Source organism: Mobula hypostoma, chromosome 4, assembly GCF_963921235.1.
Source record: "Mobula hypostoma chromosome 4, sMobHyp1.1, whole genome shotgun sequence".
Lineage (NCBI taxonomy): Eukaryota > Metazoa > Chordata > Chondrichthyes > Myliobatiformes > Myliobatidae > Mobula > Mobula hypostoma.
The window spans coordinates 149,299,944-149,313,125 of record NC_086100.1 but is presented as its reverse complement, the minus strand read 5'-3'; the positions used below and the strand labels follow the sequence as shown (position 1 = coordinate 149,313,125).

At 37.8% G+C, this 13,182-nt stretch overlaps 2 protein-coding genes across 7 annotated transcripts in view; one reads left to right on the top strand and one right to left on the bottom strand.

The window, feature by feature from the left end:
- LOC134345668 (evC complex member EVC-like) overlaps nucleotides 1–3,007 on the top strand; it is a 64,661-nt gene extending 61,654 nt beyond the window's left edge. For 2 of the 4 annotated variants that reach the window (XM_063046698.1, XM_063046703.1), the window contains exon 20: nucleotides 433–3,006. In XM_063046698.1, coding sequence (XP_062902768.1) covers nucleotides 433–573 — 141 coding nt within the window. In that variant the 3' untranslated portion in view covers nucleotides 574–3,006. Of the gene's footprint in view, nucleotides 1–432 lie in introns of all 4 variants that reach the window. The other 2 variants (XM_063046702.1, XM_063046701.1) reach the window with 2 other exon arrangements.
- The window catches only part of LOC134345669 (dihydropyrimidinase-related protein 1-like), an 87,804-nt gene that overhangs the window by 34,971 nt on the left and 39,651 nt on the right, over nucleotides 1–13,182 (bottom strand). Inside the window, exons 13-14 of one of the 3 annotated variants that reach the window (XR_010017746.1) lie at nucleotides 10,503–10,668; nucleotides 5,732–5,881 (exon numbers count right to left, since the gene is read on the bottom strand). Coding sequence is in view for 2 of the 3 variants with exons in the window: in XM_063046704.1 (XP_062902774.1) it covers nucleotides 5,790–5,881; nucleotides 10,503–10,668 (258 nt within the window). In the remaining variant the exon portion in view is untranslated. Of the gene's footprint in view, nucleotides 1–3,627; nucleotides 5,882–10,502; nucleotides 10,669–13,182 lie in introns of those variants that run through there. The other 2 variants (XM_063046704.1, XM_063046705.1) reach the window with 2 other exon arrangements.

Here is a 13,182-nt window from a genome sequence, read left to right as displayed (position 1 = left end):
CTGTACTTTCATCTGGGGACCCTGGGCTTTGGATCTCTCTCCTTATACTTTCATGCTTTCCTTCTGAAGTTTTGTTGTCTAATTCTTTTACCATCTGCCTTGATGTCAAAATGTTTGATAGCAATCTTCTGAAGCATCTTGTCTTGTATTATTTTAATAGAACCTTTAATATGTAAAGCAAGTTTTTTTTTAATTAGCAATAACTCGTTATTCTAGTATTTTGTGACAGCATCAATGAATGCTGGATTGATTGTATTAGGATTATGAGGAATAATGCTCTCAAAAATATTCTTTTGCATAAACCTCAAAGCAGCTGCTGCTATCGTGTTCACTTTGTGTTTGACTAATGTCAGATTCTGACTGCTTCCAGTAGAAAATAATGATATTGTAATTCTCCAGTAATGTTGTTTTCTTTTTAACATTACTACTTAGATGGCAGAGGAAACATTCATATCAGAGCTTGCAGGTTTAACAAGGATTTCACAAGCAGAATGGAAGATACTGGAGAATAAGTTCCTTTCGGGTATGGAATCAGGATCATTTTCTCAAGCAAATAAAAACTCAGAGGATTAAATCAGTTTTGGATTGTGTTCCACATGTCAACTGCAAATTTCACAAAAGCACATTTTGTTCTCTTTCTGGACATACATTTAGTCATAGATTTTACACAACATAGAAACTTTGAAGTCCATCAAGCACTCATCTACACTAGTCCTGCAATATTTTCCCCACAGTCCCACCCCTTCAGATTCTGCCACTACACTTACGTAAACTCTAGGAACCAAATAATCTACCAAGCTGTATGTCTTTAGAAAAATGAAACTAGTGCACACAAAGGAAACGCAAAGTCACAGGGGAAACATGCCAACTTCACACAAACAGTACCTTGGTCACTGTACCTGTGAGGAGGTGGCTCTGTTTTTCATGCAGCATGTGGTTTACTGTGTACAAAGGAAAATAAACCACTGATGTTTACTTTTATTACTTACAAGTGTAAATGTTAGTCGTAAGCCAATGTTTAGGACAAAAAGCGAATCCCTCTTTTTGAGAGGGTCTATCAGAATATTCCCTTTGTTCTGTTAAGTCTTTGTTAAAACATATGGTCTGATCCAGGTAATATTCAGGGTCATTACTGTAAGATATTCCTAACTATAGATTATTCTCAATGTAAAATCCCATTTGAAATTTCCAACAGTAACTACAATTGGACTAATTTTTTTCAATGATCTAACAGTGAAGTATACAAAAGCAGTGTTTAAAATAACAAATCAGTAAGATATGTTAAAGTGGTATTTTGTGTTCCAGTTAGAATGTGAATGTCAACTGTGACAATTATGGTTTTATTTTTGTTATGTAGATTGTTCTTTATTTCAACCTGGTTATGTGTATTTCCATATTTCACATTTTAACCCACTCAATATTTTTTCATATTTTCACTCTCAGTAAGACAACAGCCATTGGTCAATCGTCAGAGATGCTAAGGTCAATAAACTTAATTCACAAATTATTCATCTCTTTAAAATTAATACAACCAAACCATTCATTTCTCAGTATATCCCATGACTGCTCATGGAACTCTCATAATATCTACAAGTCTGAAATGTTTATTGAGACATCCTTGGCCATAAGACCTTAAGCTGTAGCAGTAGAATTAGGCCAATTGGCCCAGCAAGACTCCTATCATTTGCTTATGGCTGATTTATTTTCCCTGTAACTTTTGCCCTCCTTACTAATCAAGAAACACTGAAACTTTGCTTTAAATATACCCAATGACTTGGCCTCAACTGCCATCTGTGGCTATAAATTCTACAGAGGATTCACCACTTTCTGGCTAAAGAGATTCCATGTCATCCCTGTTCTAATGGGATGTCCTTCTATTCTGAGGCTATGTCATCAAACTTCATCTTATTAACTCTTAGTTCTCCAAAATTTCTAAGACTCACATAATATTATCTGCAAACTCTGCAAAAACTCTTGTTTTACCCTTCAACAGCAATACAAGTAACCTATCAGTCCTTAGTTATGCTCAAAAGGTTCAATGAATACCAACCATATTAAGCTGAAAAATTATAACTCAACATACTTTTAACATTCTCACAATGATGAGTGAAGTTACCACTAGTTTGTCATTCTCATTTTATTTTGCAAGAAAAAGACATACTTTTTTTTATCTGCAAAATTCTGGTTTTCAAGTTTGTTATTACCCATTTCTGGATTATTTTTGCAGCTTGAATTCAAAAAGAAATTTGGTCCTTGATCTGCATTGCACTATATAATGACAATGAGAAGAAAATCACTAGCTCAGGGAAGAAGCAAAATCCAAAATTGACAAATTACTAGATCTGAAACTGAAGGTGCAGGCAGAAGTAAAATAATTGTAAAATACTCTGTGAAATAATGGTGTTGTGAAATACACTAATGATAAAATAAAATGTAATCCAATTTCCAACTGCATGAATATCAAAAGCTTACTAAGAAAGTGTAAAACAACATATTTACTGGAACGTATACAGTTTGATTTTACCTGTACTTTACCTAGCACTATCTTAATCTAAACACAAGGAAATCAAAAGCAACAGACACAAAATGCTGAAGGAACTCAGCAGGTCAAGCAGCATCTGTGGAAATGAGTAAACAGTTGCCATTTCAGGCCAAGGCCCTTCTTCAGAGCTAATCTAGGCTGCCATCTTTCAAAATACCAGTTTATGTTAGGTACTTTAACCCAAGCTTTAAAATAATGTGATTTTCTCTTGTAAAAACAAGTCTGCTATAAATAATTAGGTTTGAGTATACTTATGCTGCTTTTCTGAATGGCATTATTCAACATCATTGTTTTATGAATTATTAAAGGAGGGAAAGGCTGAGGGGCATCACTTCTCTGGGTTTTAAATCCTTTGAGTACCATTTTATTGATAAAACAGGAATGTCGATTAGAATGGGCTTTGTTCTAAACTTCTCTCCCTGCAGGGAAAGTATCTGTTTTGTCCTCATGAACCAAAAACAGAGCATTACAAGCAGGAAAATGAGCATTAGTACAAATGATGTCACCACAGTGTGCAATAAAGAACCGTGTGTGTGTATACACACACACTCACACTGAATGGTGTTGACTTTATTTGATTTGCCAGTTAATTCCTGCCAGCCTGTAAAGCAGGCAAGGTACAAAGTACTGAATGTATGGTTAAGGCTTTTTTTACAACTTAAATCTATTACTATGAATACTGCCAAACTGACTACATTGCCAAGTATTAATAGGATATTTAACTCTGTGTTTAAAGAAAATCCATTTAAGTTACACCTCGGCCATTTTATTAGCTACACCTGCTCATTAATGCAAATGTCCAATCTCCAATCATAACAGCAACTTAACGCATATGCTGACATGGTCAAGGGAGTCATTTATTGTTCAGACCAAACATCAGAATGGGGAAAAGATGTAACTTAAATTACTTTGACTGTGGTATCATACAAGGTGGCTTGCGTATCTCAAAAACTATTGTTCTTCTGGGATATTCACACACAATAGTTTCTACAGAGTTTACAAAGAATGGTGCAAGAAACAAAACAAAACATCAAATGAGCAGCAGTGGCATGGGCAAAAATGCTTGCTAATGAGAGAGGTCAGAGGAGAATGGCCAGATTGGTTTAAGCTGATAGGAAAGCAACAGTAACTCAAATAGTCATGCATAACAACAGTGGTGTGCCAAAAGGCATCTCTTAAAGCACAACATATAGAAACTTAGACCATGGGACCATAAGATATAGGAACAGAATTAGGTAATTTGTCCCATCGAGTCTGCTTCACCATTTCATCATGGCTGATCCAATTTACCTCTTAGCCCAATCTCCTGCCTTCTCCCCAAATCCTTTCAGGCCATGTCTAATCAAGAATCTATCAACTTCTGCCTTAAATATAGCTTAAGACTTGGCATCCACAGCTGCCTGTGGCAAAGAATTCCACAGATTCACCACTCTCTGACTAAAGAAATTCCTCATTTCCATTCTTAAAGGACGCCCCTCTATTCTGAGACTGTGTCCTCTGGTCTTAGACTCTCCCACCAAAGGAAACATCCTCTCCACATCCACTCTATCAAGGCCTTTCACCTTTTGATAGGTTTCAATAAAGTCACCCCTCATTTTTCTGAATTCTAGTGAATACGGCCCAGAGCCATCAAACACTCTTCATATAACAAGCCATTCAATCCTGGAATCATTCTCGTGAACAAACATACACTCAGTAGCCACTTTAGGAAGTACAGTAGGTACCTATAAAATGACCACTGTGTGTACAAAGTGAATGCAAGTTCCAGACAATATTTTATGGCAATGGAGAACCATAACTGTACATTAAAAAAATACAGAATACCATTAATTTCAAATTATAATTAGCCTGTTATAGTGTACTGGAGTTACATTAAAAGGTCAACACCTGAAAGTCCTATAGTTAGAGAAGAACCAACTTGGCACCATTTGAATAAGTTGTAAATTTAAGATTCTATCATCTACTAATAATGGGATAAACCCACAGCTTTGCATCAAGGTTGTGGACCTCAGTATACATTGACTGGCAATTCACTTGGAAAGAACTTAACTTACAATAAGTTCTTGCCTTCCCAGCATGAAGGAGTAAGAGTAACTCTGTCAGAATACAAAAGCAAGTAAACTAGCTATTTACATTAGTACTAAAAATGAAACCCCATTGTCCACAATCCTAAGTGCTGATAGATAATAAAGCAATGACCAAAATCAGAAGTGTGGAACTTTGAGGCATCATTTATTACCAGCCTTTAGGCTCAAGTGTAGATTCGCACCACTAGTATTCGGTTTGAAATATTAAGTACAAATGTATATGAATACAAAGAATGCATCAGTATCAAAAAGTTTTTTTAAAAGATGTCCCAGTAACGTAAGACAGAAAGGTAGCTCAAATCCAGAAGCTGCCACCCTTCATTGGGGCATTTCTTGCACTGACATGTCAAATAAAACAAATCAATTTCATTTTGTTCAAACTCGCATTCTTAAGCTTGTTGTTCTGAAGCAATGAAAAATGACAAGGTAAATTTTAACAGAAAACCAAAGAAGCATGAAACATGTTTACAAGCCAAAAATCACTACATCAACTCCAAAATGATTTAGGTTTTTCTGTCAATTTTGCTCTCTAGTAACACTGTGAGGTAACTATAACTATCTCTTTTAAGTGTGTGTTTCAATCGATGTCTATGCTACGAAAGACTGAAGATTACTGAAGCAAATTAGACAGCAATGCTTTGTATATTTATAGAAACTTCTCAGTCTTCATATTCCTGATTATACTTTTCAAGGCAGTTCAAAATATTGTGCCATAAATTCACACCATTTTAGCTAAAACTTCTGTCTAAGGTCTTGGCAATGTTTTTCTCAAAAGAGTTTTTCATCATTCATTACACAAAACAGAAATTGCATCTCTTAGGATCATGCACTAACATACTATTACAGCTAAAATGTGCAAATAATCCTTATTAAATTACAAAGAGCATCTCTAAACCGTACCATCCAGGGCAATGCTATCGGAAGCAGCATGCTAAGTGGCATAAAACACAACCATGTGGTGCCCAACTCCAATGAAAAATACATCACATAATTCACCTCATTCTATAGGACAAACACACACCCACACACATACAGACACACACTTTGATTCATTTCTTTTGCTGAAATACCAGAGTAAGCTGGTTTTAATAACACGAATAACCTTGTCGGTAGATAAACTGCCTGCATCAGCCACCAGCAGCTCCACCTTCCAGTCTTGGTCACCCTAAGCTGGTGATGTTAGAGCGGCCACCAGGCGGATTGACAATACGATGTCCAGACCGACGTGGCACGTTGTCATCAAACTGGGCACCTAATACACATTAAACAAAGGGTTTCATTAAAGTTAATCATCATAATTTATTTGGCAATTAAGAGAAAGCAAAGGCAGTATCCTAGTACAGCATTTGGTGCTGCATTCTCACAGCTCCAGGGTCTAATCCTGACCTCTAGTGCCGCGGCTGAGTAATTTGCATGTTCTTTCAGCCACTGTGTGGATTTTCTGCAGGTGCTCTGGATTCCTTGCAAATCCCAAAGACGTGACGATAGGTTAACTGGCTAAGGGAAATTGCCTCATGTAGATTAACAGCAGGAAAAAAAAACAAAGTCTGTGGGTATATGGGAAAGATTTAAGTTTCATGGATCCATGAAAATGAGGAGAGAAAAAATGGGAATAATCAGCCTGCTACCGGGGACCCAAATGGCATAATGTCTCTTTACATTGGTAATCTATTCAGAACAACTCCTGTTTTACTCTTGCAACTCCCATCATGGGCACTAATCTCCCAAGCAAAGGGCATCTTCAAAAGGCAGAGGCGGCGTTAATCATTAAGGACACCCATCACTCAGGACATGCCCTCTTCTCATTGCTGCCATCAAGGAGAAGGTACAGGATCCTAAAGGCAAATGTTCCATGTTTTAGGAACAGCTTGTCCTCCTCCACCATCAGGTTTCCAAATGGACAAAGAACTCATGTACACTACCTCATTTCTTTCCTCATTTCGTTCAAAGAACTCAACCTGAAAGTTAACCTTCCATAGTAGGAGAGCAGAAACAGTGGCAAGAGGAGAAAAAAATCAAGTACTTACATGCTGCCTTAAAAGACAGCCCAAATGAAGCACTTTTTGAGGTATCATTGTTGTAAGGAAACATGGCTAAATGATCGACTTTAGAAACACTGGTTGAGGAACTACCATTACACAAGACATCAAGGATAAACGCTGATATGGAATGTTTTAGGTCTACTTGAGAAAAGAGCAATTGGGTTTCATTTGATATCCAAAAAGCAACACTCCTGGGAGAGCTGGACTCCTCTGGCAGCCTAGACTTCCTGCTTTTTTGATGCTGCAGCAGTTCTCCAAGTGGAAGTTGGACTGAAGAGCAGAACCCATGGCATTTGCACATCATCACCACAAAGGACCATTGTAATTACTAACCTTGTCTGACTACAAGATCTTTATCTGAATGTATTTGTCACATACTCACAATTTGCATTGTTCCATTTCTGTCAACTGAATCTCATTGGCTATATCCATCATGGTTACACGAACCTCATTTGTATTATCTGGCTATCACTGCCTCAAAGGTATCTTTACTGACAGGGTGAACACAGCCAGATACAGAGCTGCGCTATCCACTCCATAGACTTCTGTTGCTAATATGTATCTTGAGTAACCATGTACAGAACTCATTCAGTGAGCTTCTAAAATATCCGAGTTGTTAACGCCCTGCACCTATGTTTAATTAACAAATCATCTACCTACTGCTAGCCTCCAATCCTCAGTGCATAACACAGTTACTTAAGCAAGATGAAGACAGTGAAGGTCATAAATTGTGTGAAGGACTGTGGGCTGTCAATTTTCTGACCATTAACGGGTGTCCTGGTTTATCTTCACATGTCAGATACTAACACACAAAACAAATTATACCTTTATACATTATTTATGATACTACAGTAAGTTCATTAAATCCTTAAATCCATTAAATTCATTAAAGATTCACCATACTGGGTTCTCAGTATGCTTACAATTTTTTTTTCTTAGCTTCAAGGACAAATCGCAACCCATCTCTGTGAGTTGTAGAAATAAACTGCGGGACAGCACAGGCTGCAAATTGTAGACTGCCATAAGTTACACAGGATTGAATTTTTATAACTTTGTCTGATGTAATCGACTTTCTAGGAGCATGTATAAAAAAAGACTATGACTATTGCTTTTTGGAAAGGCTGGTGACCACACGGTTAGTGATTCACTCTTCCTTATTCAAGAATAAAGTTATTCTCTAGCCCCTTCGAAGTCTGTGTCCAATTTACTTGTGATCAACTTAAATTGAATTTTCTTAGCAAAAATTAATTTCCCTAACAGTTTTACTTCTCAAATTTTGCTCCCTGTAACAAATTACTTATGCAACACGCTGTAAGGTTTCACTGCTAATGTAATGGCCTCTCTGTAATGTTCCCCTGCTAAGGTAATGGTTTCTCTGTAGCAGCAATGTTTGGGTTATGACTAGCAGGGCATGTTAGTCAATGAGCGGGATGTTGTTCTTTCTCTGGGAGAGGGTTTCTCACAGTCTTTTGCCGGGGAGAGACGAGGAGAGAAGACACGAATGGAGAGAGTTGGTAGACTGTCGGACAGAGTGGACATGGAGTGAGGGTCTGAAGGTCAGTGACCATCGGAGGAGGTCGAGGGTGGACGAATGGCCTTATCAGTGAGCTCCAACATTTGCGCATTAGACTGTTTCATGAGAATGGGCCCTTTTCTTTTATTAGTTTCTTTACTAGCCATATAGTCAAATTAAGAATTAAAAAGCTGAATTATTTAATTGCATAACCCAAGATCTAGATTCGAAAGACCTCCACCTAATCAGAAATCTGTACTGGGAACAAACTGCCACTATAAGAATGGATGGAGGAGTGAGTCAGTTTACGAAAATCAAGAGAGGCGTTAGACAGGGTGGGTTTTCTCCCCTGATTTACTTAAGGTGTGCAGTGAAACAATACGTATTACAAAAAATAAGAGACACCTTGGGAATCAAAGTTGGCAGTAAAAACATCAATAATTTCAGATATGCAGATGACGCTGTTAATTACAAGTACGGAGGAAGAACTACAAAACTTAACTGATATAATTGTTGAAGAAAGTGCAAAAATGGGTCTATCTATCAATTGCAAAAAAGACGGAATTTATGGTGATATTCAAAAAGCAGGAGAATCCTATCTGCAGGCTGAGAATAAACAGGGAAGACATAAAACAAGTACAGAACTTTTGATACTTAGGATGCTGGGTGACATCAGATGGCAGGTGCGACATGGACATCAAAAGAAGAATAGGGATGGCAAAAGACACCTTTACGAGAATGAAGAGTATACTGACGAATACTAAACTAGGCATGACAACCCGCCTCAGAGCACTGAAATGTTAAATTTATCTAGTTGTTACTGTATATGGATCAGAAAGTTGGACAATATCTAGTAACGAGGAAACGAATTGAACCAGCAGCGATGTGGTTTTTGAGGAGGATGCAAAGAATATCATGGATGAAATGAATAACGAGGATGTCATGAACAGAGCAAACACAAGAAGAGAAATAATGTATGAGATCATGAAAAGGCAATGTAACTTCATTGGACATGTGATTAGGAAAGAGGAGTTAGAATGCACGGTAATTATGGGAAAGATTGAAGGGAAGAAAGCAAGAGGAAGACAAAGTCAAATGATGATGGAGACAGCAGCCAGAGAACTGGAAATGAATACCAATGAATTGATCCACTTGACCCAAAACAGGAGTGTGTGGGCCATGGCAGTCAAAGCTCAAACTGGGCATGGCACCTGATGATGATTGTGTACTGGTTGTTATTTCGTGGTACTGATTTGTAACATGGGACACCACGCAGAATCCACCCAAACCAGATTTTTTAAGTTTGGCCAGGCCAGGGGCTATCATCCCCTAGATTAAGCTGCTGGCCAAACCGAGAGTTACACTTAGGATGTGGCCCAGACTACTCAGCTCCTCAAGATATTCAGTGTTTTAATAAAATTGAGACTAATGTGCTGTGACACAACTGTGTGTTCCAATTTACAGAGATAACCTTTCACCACCTCCTTTCCCCCACCCTATAAATCAAGCATCTATCTACCTCAGCAAGAAAAATACTCAAAGTCCCTTTTCCTCAAAGTGCAGTGGAAACAGTTCCAGACACCCAAGACCTCGACAGCAAATATTTTGCCTCCTCTCTGCATTACATAGGCAAGCACTTGTTTTGCAAACAGGTTGATAAGACATTTGAAAGCTTTCAAATTTTTGTCTCTCATTATGACCCTCTCAATTGTACATATCCTTCTATCCGTCCTCATGTACATTTTCCCATTCAAACTACTGATGCTCTCCATTTACCACACCAACATCCAAATAAGAAATTGAAGCAGCATTTGACAAAATTGATCAAGATCATGGCTGATCATCTACTGTACCTCAACCAATTTTCCCACCCTTTCCTGGTATCCCTTGATTTCTTTAATAATAAGAAATTATAATATATATATGTATAGGAACTGTTTTCTCTCCATAGCACTATAGGCAGGAGAATTCCTATGATTCACCACACTCTGCATGAAGAAACTTCTCAACTCACTGCTAAATTAAGATTCACAAACAATGCAAATAAGGTGACCTAAAAAAATTGGTTTGAACTTAGGCAGGATCTGCATGATTAAGTCGTCACTCCTGGTCTACATCAGCAAGGGAATTTTTATCTGTTTTATTCTGTTTTCCCTAACCAGCTGAGAAGGCAAGGAAACAACATGCTTTAAAAATATATACGAAATGCATAATTATCCACTGATATTTAAGTCTCCTCCCGGTGGCTTGAGATAATTGCTTCCCTAAGCACACACAGAGATGAGTTTCTCGTTTTTGCTCACATTAATACATCTCACCTGAAAGACTAAACCCAGACTGATGCAGGTTCCGCACCGGTGGGGGATGTGTCTTCGTCGGGGATGTCTTGGTGGAGGGAGCTGGGGTGGCATACTTGGGTGTAACTGGAAGTTCATACACAGGACCATCATACATCCCTCGAGATACTGGATGCAATTCCGTTGACTTAGTGGAGTTCATTGATGAGTAGATATCAATGACAGGACCAAGGAAAGATCAGAGAGAGATTAACAACTTCACCTACAATTCACACTCTTCCCTGAAAGATATTTACATACTGTTTCTCATCATTAATACATACATCTCAATCACAGCAATACATGTTTCAAACTTTGCGTCAAGAAATTACTATCTACGAAAACAAAAATGTGTATTATGGGAGGTGGAATGAGAAGAAATAAAATTCAGACAATTTCAAAGTAGATACAGGAACTCATCTTGCAATTTTTATGCACATAAAATCATTGAGAACAAATGCTCATCTCGTAACTAAGAAAGTAGTCATTACTAATTTAACTTACAAAGAGAAGCTATTGTTCTACTTAAATAATTGAACTTGCTCTCAGATGGCTGGGATAAAACTGATTCATTATTGAATTTTAGATTCATCAGCGGAGATACCTGGGATTTGTTCATCTCAACCTCAGTCCACTGGGGACATACAACATCATAGATGTTTGACTTTAAACTTAACCACAATTTTCACATATTCTGAAAAATATTTAACACATGGCCACGTCGCTATACCCTGTATCTATCAATGTGCATTGTCTGCTGCTGGACCACAAGTTCTCGCTTCCACCTTGCTCTCTCCAGTTTTCCTATTCCTTTTGCCATTAAGCTTCTTTACTCTGTCCTTAGATAATCCATATTTTTAAACCTGAAGACTTCAGCAAATCAACCTTCCCATTTTCCTGCTGCCATCCCAGTACCTGATCTCTCTCGGAACATTAGTTTTTCCTTCCAAGCTTCCTTTAACATTTTCCAAGTAATTCACTGGCACATTCTTTACTGCCTTGTCACAAGGACAACCCCAAATGGAGCACTCCCTTTTTCTCCCTATAGATCCTGTCCTTCACAGATTAACATTGCCAAATACTTTCATTCTTGCAGCACTTTTGGATTCTATAACTAAACTGGCTGTCATTGACCCTTTTTGTATTTGCCTCAGAACATGCATTCACTTGTAAAATAAAACCCTGTTGAATACATGGCTGAAGGGAGATAGCTTTTTTCTCAGTGAACCTTTCCCACCTGACTACTTTTTACATTCATCAGACCATTGCAAACATGGGGCCACCTTCACCTTTCTACCCCTGGCTCTTTTTCCACAATCTTGTTCCACCCTCATGCCTCTCATTTAACATTACCACCTATTCTTGTATCTATGTTGTTTCTCTTTTCTTCTTGATAATCCATTTTGCAAGATTCCTTATCCTCATTGATTTCAGATGCAATCAAGTCAGTTTTATTATAATTTAACTATATACAAGTATATAACATACATAACCATATAATGTATATAGAAACGAGCTGTTTCTTTGACCCAGGGTGTAAAGCACAGTAGTACACATAACACATGATAGTTATGAAGACAAGGATTAACATCTACAGATCGATCACACTAAAATAACAAACTGAAGTGTAACTTATTTCCTCCCTAAAACACTTAACATGCATAAACTCTCACTCATACTTATGGACACTTTCTGAACTTGCAATTCCAAAAGGACTTCCTACTCTGAACGTTATCACCACAGTTCAGAAAAACAGATCCCTTTTGTATTTGGCTCTCCACTCATACTCTCATTTCTCCTCTAATCACCACTTTCAATGATCATTCTTGGAGGAGCTTTCTCCAAATCCCTTATCACTCTAATTTCACATTTCTAACCAGGTAGCCTTTAAGTCCCTTCATCATAACCTCTCTGCAGCAATCATCTACTAAGCCAAACTCCTTCCTTAGCCAATGATGCTCTTGTGCCCATTAAAAACAATGCCCTTTCTCACACCATGGTATAACTCTCACCTGCACTCTTCTTTCTGAAGATTGCAATTCTGAGCATCTCTGGTGGAAATTAATCATTTTTACTCATAGCGAACAGCACTCATTATATCTAATATGGCCTAACTAAGTTGGCCACGGATGATTAGATGATATGGATGGTGTTGTTTTATGAGTAGAGTTCAGCAGAATGGACCTACTTCATGTAGCTTTTATGATCTTATTGAAATGTACAAGAGTCTCACAGGGCTTGATGTGCCATTAGCAAGGACAGGCATGACATTACTCCTGGCTGGGTAAACTTGTCCAGAGATCACAGATTCTAAGTAAGGGAACAACCAATTATTCCTGAGATGAGAAGAAAAATTCTTCACCCAGAAGATAGTGAATCTTCTTCATTCTATACCGAAAAGAGCCATGTTAGCTCAGTTGCTAACTATATTCAAAATAAAAATAGTGTGTTTTGGGGTTTTAAAGAAATAAATGGATATGGGGTTTCTACAGGAAAGTGGAATTGAGATAATAGATTAGTTGCTATCTTACTAAAACTTCACATAGGAATTAGGTGTTTACTTACTTACTTGTCCAGACTATCGATGACTTACCATGACCCCAAACAGTACCCAACCCAACCACCCATCTGCAAAACCTCTTTCAGTCCAAAAAAAAACACC